Source organism: Ixodes scapularis, unplaced genomic scaffold (assembly GCF_016920785.2).
Source record: "Ixodes scapularis isolate PalLabHiFi unplaced genomic scaffold, ASM1692078v2 PGA_scaffold5__190_contigs__length_132052651, whole genome shotgun sequence".
Taxonomy (NCBI): domain Eukaryota; kingdom Metazoa; phylum Arthropoda; class Arachnida; order Ixodida; family Ixodidae; genus Ixodes; species Ixodes scapularis.
The window spans coordinates 87307910-87320188 of NW_024609880.1; the positions used below are offsets into that span (position 1 = coordinate 87307910).

General features: G+C 45.7%; 1 protein-coding gene across 1 annotated transcript in view; it reads right to left on the reverse strand.

Annotated features, from left to right (window-relative positions):
- LOC8044035 (aquaporin-11) overlaps window positions 1-11778 on the reverse strand; it is a 13818-nt gene extending 2040 nt beyond the window's left edge. The window contains exons 1-4 of the mRNA XM_029994385.4: window positions 11604-11778; window positions 9316-9511; window positions 7402-7483; window positions 70-208 (exon numbers count right to left, since the gene is read on the reverse strand). Coding sequence (XP_029850245.3) covers window positions 70-208; window positions 7402-7483; window positions 9316-9511; window positions 11604-11778 — 592 coding nt within the window. The remainder of the gene's footprint in view (window positions 1-69; window positions 209-7401; window positions 7484-9315; window positions 9512-11603) is intronic.
- Window positions 11779-12279: the final 501 nt, after the last annotated feature.

A 12279-nucleotide genomic window follows, 5' to 3' on the forward strand; every position in this document is an offset into this window, starting at 1 on the left:
GGTCTTAGTCCAAGAGAGAATGTTTCCAAAATTAGAAAACTAAGAGCTGAGCAAACTGATTTTACTTACCAGCAAGGACCAGCACCACCGTGGTTATGGAATTGATGATGGTGGACACGTTTTGTGTCCAGTAGATGGAACGCATGGCCACAAACCGGCTGACGCACGTGATGATGCCTTCTATGAGCGCTCCTTTGGTCGTGGATACCTGGAAAGCATTTTTTTAAGGGCCGTTAATGTTATGTCTTGCCATCTGAAGCCGTTTGCGGGAAAACGTCTGCTCTCAGCGACTGTGCTTTTAACATTACTGCTGCATGAAATTGAATGGTTTTACAGGTACTTTTACAAATTATGTGCACTTTATATATAAACTTGAAACATTAATCTGCTCATCATATAATCATATATGTTTTTCTATCTGTATCATGCATGTTCTATCATCACAAATGTGTCTCGTATCAAGACTTCGGTTGTCCTGAGGCACTGAATTATAAAGTCAAGATTAAGAATAAACATGTCGGAGAAAGACAACACAACCACATCTTTCAACAAGCAACAGACATATAGGAATTTTAAAAGCGAGCAACCGATTAAAAGTTGGAAAATCGAGGAAAAGGAAAGTAATTAGAAGAAAGTAGGAGAGAATAGGCAATAAGATAAAAGGCAAAGTCTGGTCAACAGATTCATCTCTCATTTGAGAAATTCAACTTCAGTTTTCGTCAGAAACTATGAGGGATTAGAAATGTTTCCGCTGTTCATAGCGAATGACTATAATCGTTTGGCCATATCTGCTGTTATGCCCCCCCCCCCCCAACCCCCCCCCCCCCCCCCCCAACAAGGATTCTTGTTCCTTTAAAACGGGGCTTGCGATCGGTGCAGGAACCCGTAGTCATGTACGCCCGGTATATGACTATGGGATGGTAGGAACCAGTCCTTGGAAACTTCAGTGTAATGTTCCCGGTGTTTGTGATTGGTGCACCTGCGGGAGCCAATGCATAGGTCAGTCTGGCAGGTTCATATTACACTCAAGTTTCGAAGGCCTTACCTGATTCCTACCATCCCATAGTCATGCACACCCGTTCCTGCACTCTGCCGACCTGATTTTGCATTTTATCTTATCGTCTCCTCCGTCTTTCTGCTCTTCTTAGCTACTTTCTCTTTCTTTGATTTTTCCGGCTTCAATCGGTTGCTCGCTTTTGGAATTCTTATATGTCCATTGCTAGTTGAAAGATTTGGTTGTGTTGTCTTTATGTTTATTCTTTTTTTTTTAACATTGACCCGCACCAACATGCTCTTTGTATATCAATAATAAAGTATTATTATTATTGCCGTCGCCTGCGTTTTAGAAACAATTTTATGCTTTATTTTGTTGCATTCTCACTTGATCTGAAGTGACTCTAGAAGAGGTTTTTGCCCAGCAAATATAGAATACTTTGGAAGTTGACAGGAACATATAACTAGTGTTCTCGAAAGGTGCCTTCCTGAGTCGATTTTGTCCCAAAGCTGTCGTTGTTTTTAGTAGTTATTATTTGCTTATTGATAACTTTTTGAGTTTGGCTTTCTCATTCTGCCCAGTTTCGAGACATCCAAAGAAATAATAATGAATAAGGAAATCATGCACCGATCGGTCATTCAGCTACGGTGTATCATTTGGGCTGTTTCTGTGCGACACGGGTTTTGTCTATGTTCTTTAAGCTTTCAGCCGTGTTTCTAGAGCCCTTTTCCCGTATACATGCTGAATTCGTATTATTTCAAGTGATGAAAGTGCTGTGCCAAATTGCGCCAGAAACGAAAGTATGTATACATCTCGCGCCAAAATGTAATTTTTGCTCGGAATTGCGCCACACCGGCGCCGAGATGGGCTTAAACAAAGCAAAAAGAAAAATTCACAGGGTCTCTCATGTTATCCCTCAGACGGCTCTAAGGCGAAAGCCCAAGCACCGATCCCGGTGTTAGCGAACCTCCGAAGACGGCGCGCCCTCTGACGACGCAGTTTTGGCGCCGTCGTGCACGCTCGCTCTTCACCGCTGCCCGAGCGGGAGCAAGAGAGTGTCCTCCTCTCCCACTGGTTCTGCGCCACACGCACCCCTCCGCCGATTCTGGCACAAGTAACGCCATCTCGTGCTCCAGTGGCGAACCGTGGGTTTTGGTACCTTTCGTGTCGCCGACGTGTTTTCGCTCAGGGATTTTGAAGGTCGACTGAACGATGAGACATATAAGGCTTTCGCGTTCAAAATAAGAATATTTAAATATCGGTCGACCCTAATATTCAGAAAAGCAGAAGGGAAGGAACATTGTGCAAATACACATGTTGCCGCATTTCTGCTCGCCGTATACTTCGTTTCATCTTTGGTCCGAGTAGAGTGGAGGGCTCGAACACCAACCATGAACGTACATACTAAAAACGCAAGTCACGGGGCATTCACTGCGAGCTGATGAAAGAACACGCAAAGAAAGATGACGAATGCCATGACGTTGCGCTTTTGACGCGGTTTTGTTAGTCCCATCGGACCGGCTGCGTTTTGAAACAGCGTGTACAGATCGCTCGTCCAACGTCGCTGACCACGACGTCGTCTGAACTTCCAGACGACGTCAGCGATGTCAAGAACGAAGAGTCGCGAGAAAAAATTCACAAAATACAGTGACGTGATTACTGCGCCAAACTGCGCCCAGGAGCTAACTTCGCCACATCCTGCTACATTTTGCAAAAATATGGGTACTGCGCCAAGCCTGCGCCAAAGGACCAATTTTGGTCGCCTTTCCAAACCGAAACTAAACTGAGTACCGTAATGAGCGCACAGGTGAGCAGGTGGCGCAAGCGGCCGCCCGACATAAAGTACCCTGCATCAATGGTTCATTCAGTCTTGCATCGTTTTTCCCGCCGTCTCTCGTTTCGCGCTGTCGTCGTCTCGTGTCTTTAAAAAAAAAAAAAAAAAAAAAAAATTTCAACGATAGACGCGGGCATGTGCGGACGCTCCGACGCTAGCGTGCCGGGTACCTGCAGCCATGCTGTGAAACGAAACCACGTTTTTGCGCAGCGGGAGTTACTTTGGCAGATGAAGCACTTGCTCTTGAAAGCAACGGGCGTGGGAAAACTATATTTACTCCCTGCGTTCCAGTCACCGTAGTCGTGCAACGTCGGGTGTTGCCGTCCCCATGTCGCTGCAGATATGAGCTATCTAAAATGAAACCAAGTATACCGCCGCATGTTCATCAACATTCCTGTTCTTGTTTAATTCATACGTTACTACAAAAATCCCTCTTTAGTTCAAAGACTGTTGTGTCGAAGTATTGATTACCTAGGTTTCTCTCGGTAGGCTTTCTTTCGAGAGGAACCCCGGTACGTGAAAAATCTGCCGCGAAAGAAAGTTGGTTGAGAGAAGTGAGCTAAAGCAAAGAAGGCAATGCCTGCACGCTGAACCCTTACAGCGCACTTGTTTGTCTCGAGTTCGGTCGTTGCACAAAGCGCTCCGAGAACTTTTTGACCCTGGCTCGTGAAGTCTTGCATCGGTGTGCTTAGGTTCTTTTTTTTGTGTGTGTGTTTAGCTTGTACCTTGTTTGCCGGCCTGGCAAGCACGTGCCGCTGGACTGTTTTTTGTCGTATGCTAGTCAGGGGTCCATATCACGAGAGCGAATGACATTTTAGCGAACGGCGACATTTGAGCGAATGGTCGTTTTAGCGAATAACGGGGGCGCGCGTTAACCCATCCGTCGCGCTGCGCTTTACGCCGCTTCGCGGCGACAGTCTGCGGCAACTAATTACAAAAATACGAACTCACTTGGCCCACCCGAAAACGCCGCTTCGCGGCGTCCGACTATTCGCTAAAGTGTCGTTCGATGATACGTGGGCGTTCGCTAAAACGTCATTCGATCAAGTGAGTGCCTCCCGCTAGTCAGTTACATTTTGTGTACAATTTTGGGAACCAGTTGGCGTCGGAGCGGAGTGGCATGGTTTCGATCGGACAGGCCATCTCCACTTTCGCGACAATTTCGGATTGCACTGCAGTGGTGACGTGCTTCATTAGTTGGAGACTGCTTCCATTTATTATATAACTAGTCAACCTAATGCTGTGATATTTACTAGTACTAAGCTGGCCATTTCAAAATTGATTTTTAATATGTGCAGTTTGTTTCTTATTTATTTATAGAGGGTCATATATATCTATAATTTAACTAAAGCATTGCAAAATGTGTCGTGTCCTTGGCATTTCAGTTACATGTTGAAAGGCTCCCAGATGGTCTAACTTGACTATAATTTGTTGCAATAAAACTTTGGCTGGGGCTAGTTCGTTCATATCGATTAAAAGGTTAAAAGGCGCGAACAAAACAGGACGAAAAAAGACACACATGGCGCCTGTCCGTGTCGCACGCGTGTCTTTTTTCGTCCTTTTGTTCGCGCCTTTGAACCTTTTAATCGATATAATTTGTTTATTGCGGCGAGCAAAGTGTCCTTCGTTTGTCCAGCACTTGGAACGAATATTTTGTTTTTATTTTTCTAAGAATATCTGCTCCAAAAGCCACTTTTGCTGCTCCTAAACACTGTTTTGGCTACTTTAAAGTCCCCTTTTCCTGCTCCAAAACACTGTATTGACTGCTCCGAAAGGTGCTCCAAAACGGCTTAGTCCAATCACATCGCTGAAAGTAGTGTGATGGCGGCTACCGTGATAAGACGCAGAACCAGGGTCTTATACTTCCGACAAGATCATTTGAATATCGTGTCTGCCACTTGCCTCCATGCCGCGTCTACAGGGTACCGCGGCACTTGCGCCTTTCGCGTCAAGCTTTACCGCTTTGCTCCGTCGAGTGCGTCGAGCTTCACCACATTGCACTAATGTGCTGGGAGCAGTGGCTGGGGGCACAGAAATTATGCTGTCAGCATAGACCAGTGCCTGTTTTGTACCACGGGCGCCGCCATACTTGTTTATGCTGATGCCATGACACAGTAGGGAACTGCGCTTCTTGCAAAACTCCGCTTTCTTTTTTGTTTTTTACTTTTGCACATAATGGAGTGCAGGAACGCCAGAAATGCATCGTCATGAAGCTCTAAGAACAACACCGATCCCAAGAGTGCTGTAAAGAGCAAAAATCTTATATTGTGCATAGTCCCTCTCCTCACAAAAGCCTGAATTTGAGATTATTTCCCATTTTTATCGCTGGGGGAAGGATTTCGGAAACTTGTTTTCTAAGCTGGACCTCTAAACTCGTCACACACAAAGTTGGGGCCGAAGTTGAGGGAGCGCACCGATTGGCTTAACACGACAATGACTTGGCGCTTTTTTCGCCGACGTCCAATCGTCGCGCTCCGCGAACTTTCTGCTCCAACTTTGTGTTTGACGAGTTTAGGGCCCCTGATCTCCAATAGACCGATCTCACCGGGCAGTCTGACCACGCCACCGCTGCCGCAATGCATCGAGGGAACTTTAGTCTTTCTGCACGTGCGAGAACTTCGCTGAAGCTCCTGCACGTGTAGAGCACGAGACGACACGAACCCTCGCATGCACGGCCGTCTGCCTCCTATGAAAGAAAAAAAAAAAAAAAAAAAACGAAATAAAAATGCGGGTTTATTTTTTAATAAATACGGTAGTATTGTTCCTGTGCAGCAGTTGATCACAAGGGCAGCAAACGATGATTCAACCCTGGCTCCTAAGCCGCTAAAGCGCAGTGTGAGAACTGTAGGGTTTCATGATATTTCTGGTGGCTGTTTTTCTGTTTTATGATATAACATTTTTAATTATTATGTCATTAAATTATAATTGAATTCGAAGTTTATGATATTAAAACACACGTTTTCCCAGAATATTCAGCTTGGTAGGTTCATGAAACTTGGGGAGACATTTTTATTGATTGACGTTTTAGCGGATAAGCTGGTTTGGGCGGCATTTTTTTAGAAATTATATTTACAGGCCAAATAAACTACACTTGTGCAAGAGGGAGAGAGATTTTACTCTGATTCAGTTTTGAACATTTTCGTTGTAGTACGCATTGCAAGGCGAATGGCCTACTCTGACCTGAGCTTTACTTCCAAAAAGAAGGTTATGTGTACCTTTTGCATCCTTTGGACTCTTGTTAGAAAAAGGTAATAAGTATATGCTCCAATATCAAAGAGGAACCTTCAATCATTATGAAATATAGATTCCTTTAGCGACGTAATATTAAGTTTCAAGCGATGTGCTAACAGATGTTGACGTCTGCTCCAAAAGCGTCAGAATTACTGCTTCAAATCAATATTTCATCACTGTTTTTTGTATATTCTGGAAAAGAAATGGGGGGGGGGGGGGGGGGGGCTTTCATCGACAGCCTTTTTCCTACGAGCGGCTGCCCGTTTTCGTAACGCCGCACGCCCTGCCGTATGTAGACCATAACATGCCGACACCATTGCAGCAAGACTGGCTTGAAATAGCCTTCTCTTTTTCTGTGTCGACGCATATCATATACTTCCCACTTTTTTTCCTTTTTTAACTAGTTCTTAGATTTTTTTAAAGGGTAAAGCGTTAAAGCGCTCCTTTGATCATACCGTGAAAACGTCCATGTGTGCTGAATACATACGCGATAAATGCAGGCTGTTTCACGGTACACCTGCCAAATCGTTCCGCAAAAAGTACACATTGCACAAAAAAAAGGTTGATGTCGTAGTGGTAGTGCTGTGTGCAAAGTGACAGTTTAGGAAAGTTAATTTATCAAAATAGGTTATTACTTACTTTTGAGTAATTAACTTTTCATTTGGTAAATTTAAAGGTGTGGCTTTAATTAAGAACTTTGTAAGCATCGCCAGAGACCGTTAGATCAGCCCAAATTGACAAAAACACGAGGCACGCGCAACAATTTGTGGCGTTCCGAAAAAAGGAGGAAGTGGACTTTGAGGCGTTTTAAAGTTTCGGTTTCGTATCGGAACGTACCTCTGCTCTAGCGGTCCTGTTTCCATCGGCCAAAGCGCGCAACTAACTTGCGCCGCCACGGATTTTTTCGAATGTCGGAATCTTGGAGGTGAACCCAGGAATCAAAGCTTGTTCTTGTAATGTCATTCGAACAATACACGGTTTCACTTCGCCGGCTCGCTCACACAACACTTTCTTCTCTCCTATGAATGGAAACCAGGTGGTAGTGGCGCGCTTTGGCCATGAGGAGCGGGACCGCTGACGCAAAGAGGACAGAGATCGTGACGTCGCAATTGTTGACACTATGACGTGACAAGTCACCCTCAACTTCGCACTGTGAGTCACGTGACAACAGGCTGTAACACTGACGTCATGCGACCCGATGGACGTCGTGTGGCCCGTAGTGGCGGCCCGCTAAGTTTGGCTGATGATTGCACCCTGCGGCGGCGCGACGGCTACACAAATCCAAACTTTGCTTTAATGGCAGTGCACTCTGAACTAGAAATGAACCACGAAGATGTATTACCATGAGTGATGTCTGGCACTCCGTCGTGGCCATGATCCTGTGCTCCGCTATGATCTCCCACGACCAGATGAACTTGATGTACCTTGGGACATGATGGGAAACGCCGGCGCCAGATCAGAGCACGCGCACTTTCACGTACTTCGCGCGTGGTAAAGCAACAAACAATAGCAGTTGCTTTTGCTATTGCTGTACTGTGTCTTGAAAAAGCCACACTATGGCAGTTTATAGCGACTTTTGTGTTCAAAAACATGCTTTACTGCGTACGCTGTTGTATTGTACTTTGCACACTGTATAAAAGTAGCGTAACAATAAAAATAAAAATTAGGTAACTTTTTTTTATTGCTTGGAACTGAAGAAGTTAGAGTTTTAAAGGCTCACCTGCTTTGGACTCAAACGCAAAGGTTCGTCCAGTTATTTTCTGTCTAGACAGCGCTGCATACCTGTCCCTTTTAAGACACATCCAGAAATCGGTATTCCATGCATGCAAACCTAATGATTTCGCGTTTCCGGTAAAGCATGTTGAATAATTTGTTACTTTCTAACACCGCGTTTTGATGGACTGAACTCTATACAGTGGTGACGGGTAACTGCCGAGACACTTTCCCTGTGGTAACATATAACTTGAATGTTCAACGCGGCAATATGTGTTGGATAAATGAACACCTGCTTCCGTAAAATCTACGTGGCCCATACACAACCTCGTTCGCAAAACTCGAAAAAAAAAATTAATCGATTTCAATTACGATCATTCTTGGGGAAAAGTATTCACTTATAGATTACTCGAGTAGGGGCCGTTAGGCCGTTACTTGAAAAGGGAACCCTTACTTCTCCGATTACTTCAGATTGCCTAAACTACCGATTTTTCTGCTGGCTTTAGAACGGACCTTTCGTATTATCGACTCCAGCGAAACAGACGCTGCGTAGCGGGAACGCCGAGAAGCTTAGGAGAGGTGGTCGTTTCGACCCTGTCGTCTGCTATTGGTGCTTGGTTCTCGTGGGCAGCAGGAACATACATCATTTCCAGTGATTAATTTTATGCTTCTGCCGTGTCATTCCTACGCACTGACTAAAATAAAGTTTCTACCGTCGAAAAATTGCTTTGCTTTCATATGTAACACCGATTTTACACTGGAATTGCGAGCAATTTATGGTGGGCCGCGTGCTAAACGAAGAAAACGACCTCCTTTCGTCCGCCATTTTGCCTGACCAGCGCGCCCTCTATAGTTCGCTGGAGTCGCGAATACTGTCCATTATTTTATTAGAATCACCGAACTTATAAACTGCTTATCTTCATTCACCAATTATAGTAAACCCTGCCCCTGTTGGAGATTTGGTTCGAGGTTTCCGTAGTAGGAAAGTCGTAGAAACAAACGCGCATTTAGAAAGAGGAGGGAAACCTAGCAACGGTTACCGTTAATGAAAAAACAGTTAGGGCGCAGGCGAGCTGGTGTAAGTTCACCGTTTTTTCGACCACCTGAGACCGGGTGAAAGAAACACGACGACGTCTCAGAGACGTCGTCGTGTTTCTTACACCCAGTCTCAGGTGGTCGAAAAAATGGTAAACGGTTACCAGTAATTTTGGTGCTTGCAAAAGTAATCAAATTTCTTCAGCGATTACTTCCTAATGTGTTCAAATGATTACAAAATTGCTCCAAAAAGTAGTCGATTACAAGTAATTTGGTGACTTAACATACCAGTTTGCACATATACTCCGAACCCTACAGGCCACTCCAATAGTCGCCTTCTGCGCGCGGCCATCTTGTCTACTGGGCTGTGAAACGCGTTCTGAGCATGCGCAGTTTTTTCTTTCTTTTGCAGACGGAGCGCATACGTCTACAACTCAATGACTCGGCACTTTTTCTCCCGGGGTGATAAGCGCTGAAAAGGTGTGGTTAGGGGGAGTTTCCAACTCACAGCGCCGTGAGGACTGCTCCGAGAAGCTGGCCGGCCAGGCGCGGCCTGTAGTCTCCCGGACCGAGGCCGAAGAGCAGGTCTTCGACGGGCCCGCAGGGACAGGCCTCGGCGTCTCCGAACGCCCGGCACCACCAGAGACAGCAGACCAGCAGCGCCAGCGCGTACAGCAGCGTGCCGTGTCTCTCGTACACTATGCCTGCCGGGGCAATTTCCCCCGCTGGCATTTACTATGTCGTTCCAAGGGCCCACCGAATGGCTATAAAATGGTGTAGCGCTAACCTTTTGTGACTTTACTGTTGCACGTCTTATTGCTGTTCTTTGTGTGCCTCCCTGAAGAAACGGGGCGGTAGCGATTTACGTGCGAAATGATTCTCTTACCAAGATGCTTTTCCCGGTCGTGCATATACGCACCTTTATATAGAGTATTATTGTTTTTAATTCTGATATCCGATGAGATGGTGAACGTCGAGATTAATTGGCTAATCAAAGGGAAACTGTGATTAGCCAATTAATCAAATAATGTATTTAATAAAAAAAAAACTTGAAGTGTTTGTTTCGCCTCTAACATCACAAATGACAATTTTTGTTGCTGTTGTTGTTTTGTCACGCGGAGTAACAATAAAGGCGCTTTCAAAAGATTGCTGAAGCCCAGTCTCGGGTTCATGTCGTGCCTTTCATCCACTTCTCGGCGCGGTCGGTGCGAGGAGAGAACCTGAAAATGACGTCATCTCTCCGCGCCTTCCCGAGCGGTAGACGAAGTGTTTGCGGTTTCACTTTTAGCTCTGGTTCGTTCATTAGAGTAGCTAGTTCATCTTTGATCTTTTTAGTGCTAGTTTTTGCCATAGTCTACGGATATCGCATAGTGGTACAGAGTGGCGTACCAGGAATTTTTTTAAGGGAAGGGGAGGGGGGGGGGGGGGGGGGCTGAGGTGGCTGGGATGTCGATGACTTGGGGTGCGGAGAGGGGGAGGGAGGGAGGGGTCAAAATACATTCGTATATTACAGGATCTGCAGGATTTCGGGGGAGGCTGAAGCCCCATAAGTAGGGTTGTGCGAATATTCGAAATTTCGAATAGTAGTTTCGAATAATGGACTATTCGATATTCACTTCGAAAAGAACTGCACTATTCGCGTTTTTCGAAGTGTTGATTGCGGTGGGTTAGCCCCGTTGAGTGCGCTTCTTTCCGAGCACCGGTGCACAGCGGAGAAGCAATACCCGCGGAAGCGAGCTCCGCGGGTGTTTCTTCTCTGCATTACATCGGTGCTCGGTAAGGACCGCACTCAACGGGGTAACCCGCCGCGATTAACACGTGGAAAAGTAGGAATATCGATCGCAATTGGGTCCTTGGAAGGAAAACATACGTTCAAAGCGGGAGGGTGCACGCGTGCCGGCTGTATTTGGGAATAAATGGAGACTTTGTGAATGTGTATATCTTGATTGTAGTAAAAGTTCCAAAATAAACTGACTGGTATGCAGGAGTATACTATGTTAGGCAAAGATGCCCTTACAAGCTGCGTTCAACATGCGCAATTATTTCTTTTTTAACTCGAGAATAAAGGAGGAATATTTTATATAGCAAGATTTGTAAATTCACTCAATTAGGTATAGTTGGTCATCTCTGTAGGATTCATTTTATGTCAAGCCCGTCGTTTACTTGCCATCCCAAGACATCAGACCTTATGAAGACACAGTTCAAAAATGTAGATAAACTTAGCTTATAAATGAACAAGTGGAACAACCATCCCAAGTTTAGCCGGGTTTTCGTCTGAGCATTACGCAATGGTAGTGAAAGGCGTGGAAAAACTATTCGATATTCGAATCGAAAATATTCGGCCAAAAACAGTATTCGCTTCGAACTCAAAATGCACAAGACTACCCATAAGCCCCCCCCCCCCCCCCCGACACACACACACACACACCTTTCGGCTATGCCCCTGGTTCTACAATCTAGAGTCTAGACAAACTTTCATGATTTTGGCTTGACAATTTTCGTTTGCGGCAGGGTACGCTGGCGTTCGTGCACATTGGGGGCCTTTTTAACAACATACACATGCATTCTTCACTTCAGAAATGCCACTTTTTTTTATAAACTTTTTTAGCGTTTTTGACGGTTTATTAGCCAGCCTATCATAAACAATGTTTAGTGCAATCACCCCCCCCCCCCTTTTTTTTTGTAAACTTTTTTTTCTTTTAGTTAAAAACGAACGCTTTAGAGATTTCGGTACCCCACATTCAAGTCTTACGAGGACAGGGATGTGTCGCTGTCGACGGGACAGCTGACACGAACCTAGTTCGCCGACGTCACTGCACAGCTCCCAGGTAGATATGGCCTCAGAGGCTACCAGTTGTGCTCGGAGGGGCACCAGCCTGGCAGAGAGGCGCCTCAGCAGGGAGGACAGGAGCCCGTTGACCAGCAGCACCGCGTAAGGTACGAGCTCCTCCAGGAACGGGAGGGCCTCCATCAAGCCCGCTTCCTCTTGCCGACCTTGGGACAAGTGACGAAGACGGTAGAAGCTTGTAGGAAGAACTAAAGGAAGCACTTTCTGAACACTTTCTTGGAAAATAAGACTTTGAACGGGACGAAAACAAGTACACAAGAAAGGAGGAAGACGAGCATGGGGATGCTCAGGTAGCATCGACAGGCACCTGACGGACTGAGCTTTGCTCGCGGCCTCGCGTGATGTTTACACCAGCTCGGGCGAAGTCGAGCAAGAAGAGATGACTGCCGCCACCATCACAATAACCACCTGGGGATGCGAATCCAGTGATGGACGGCAAGGGTGAAGCGGAAACCAAACGGAATCTGAAACGTCGGCGGGAGGAGAGGGAAAATAACGGCGGAGTCTCCGCGAGATGGACAAAGGAGCGTAACGATTACAAACGACCCTCTCCATTTAAAAGCTAAATTGAGTTGTGTTTTAGTTTTAATAAAAGTTTCAAAAAAGAACAAAAGTTACCTTGTG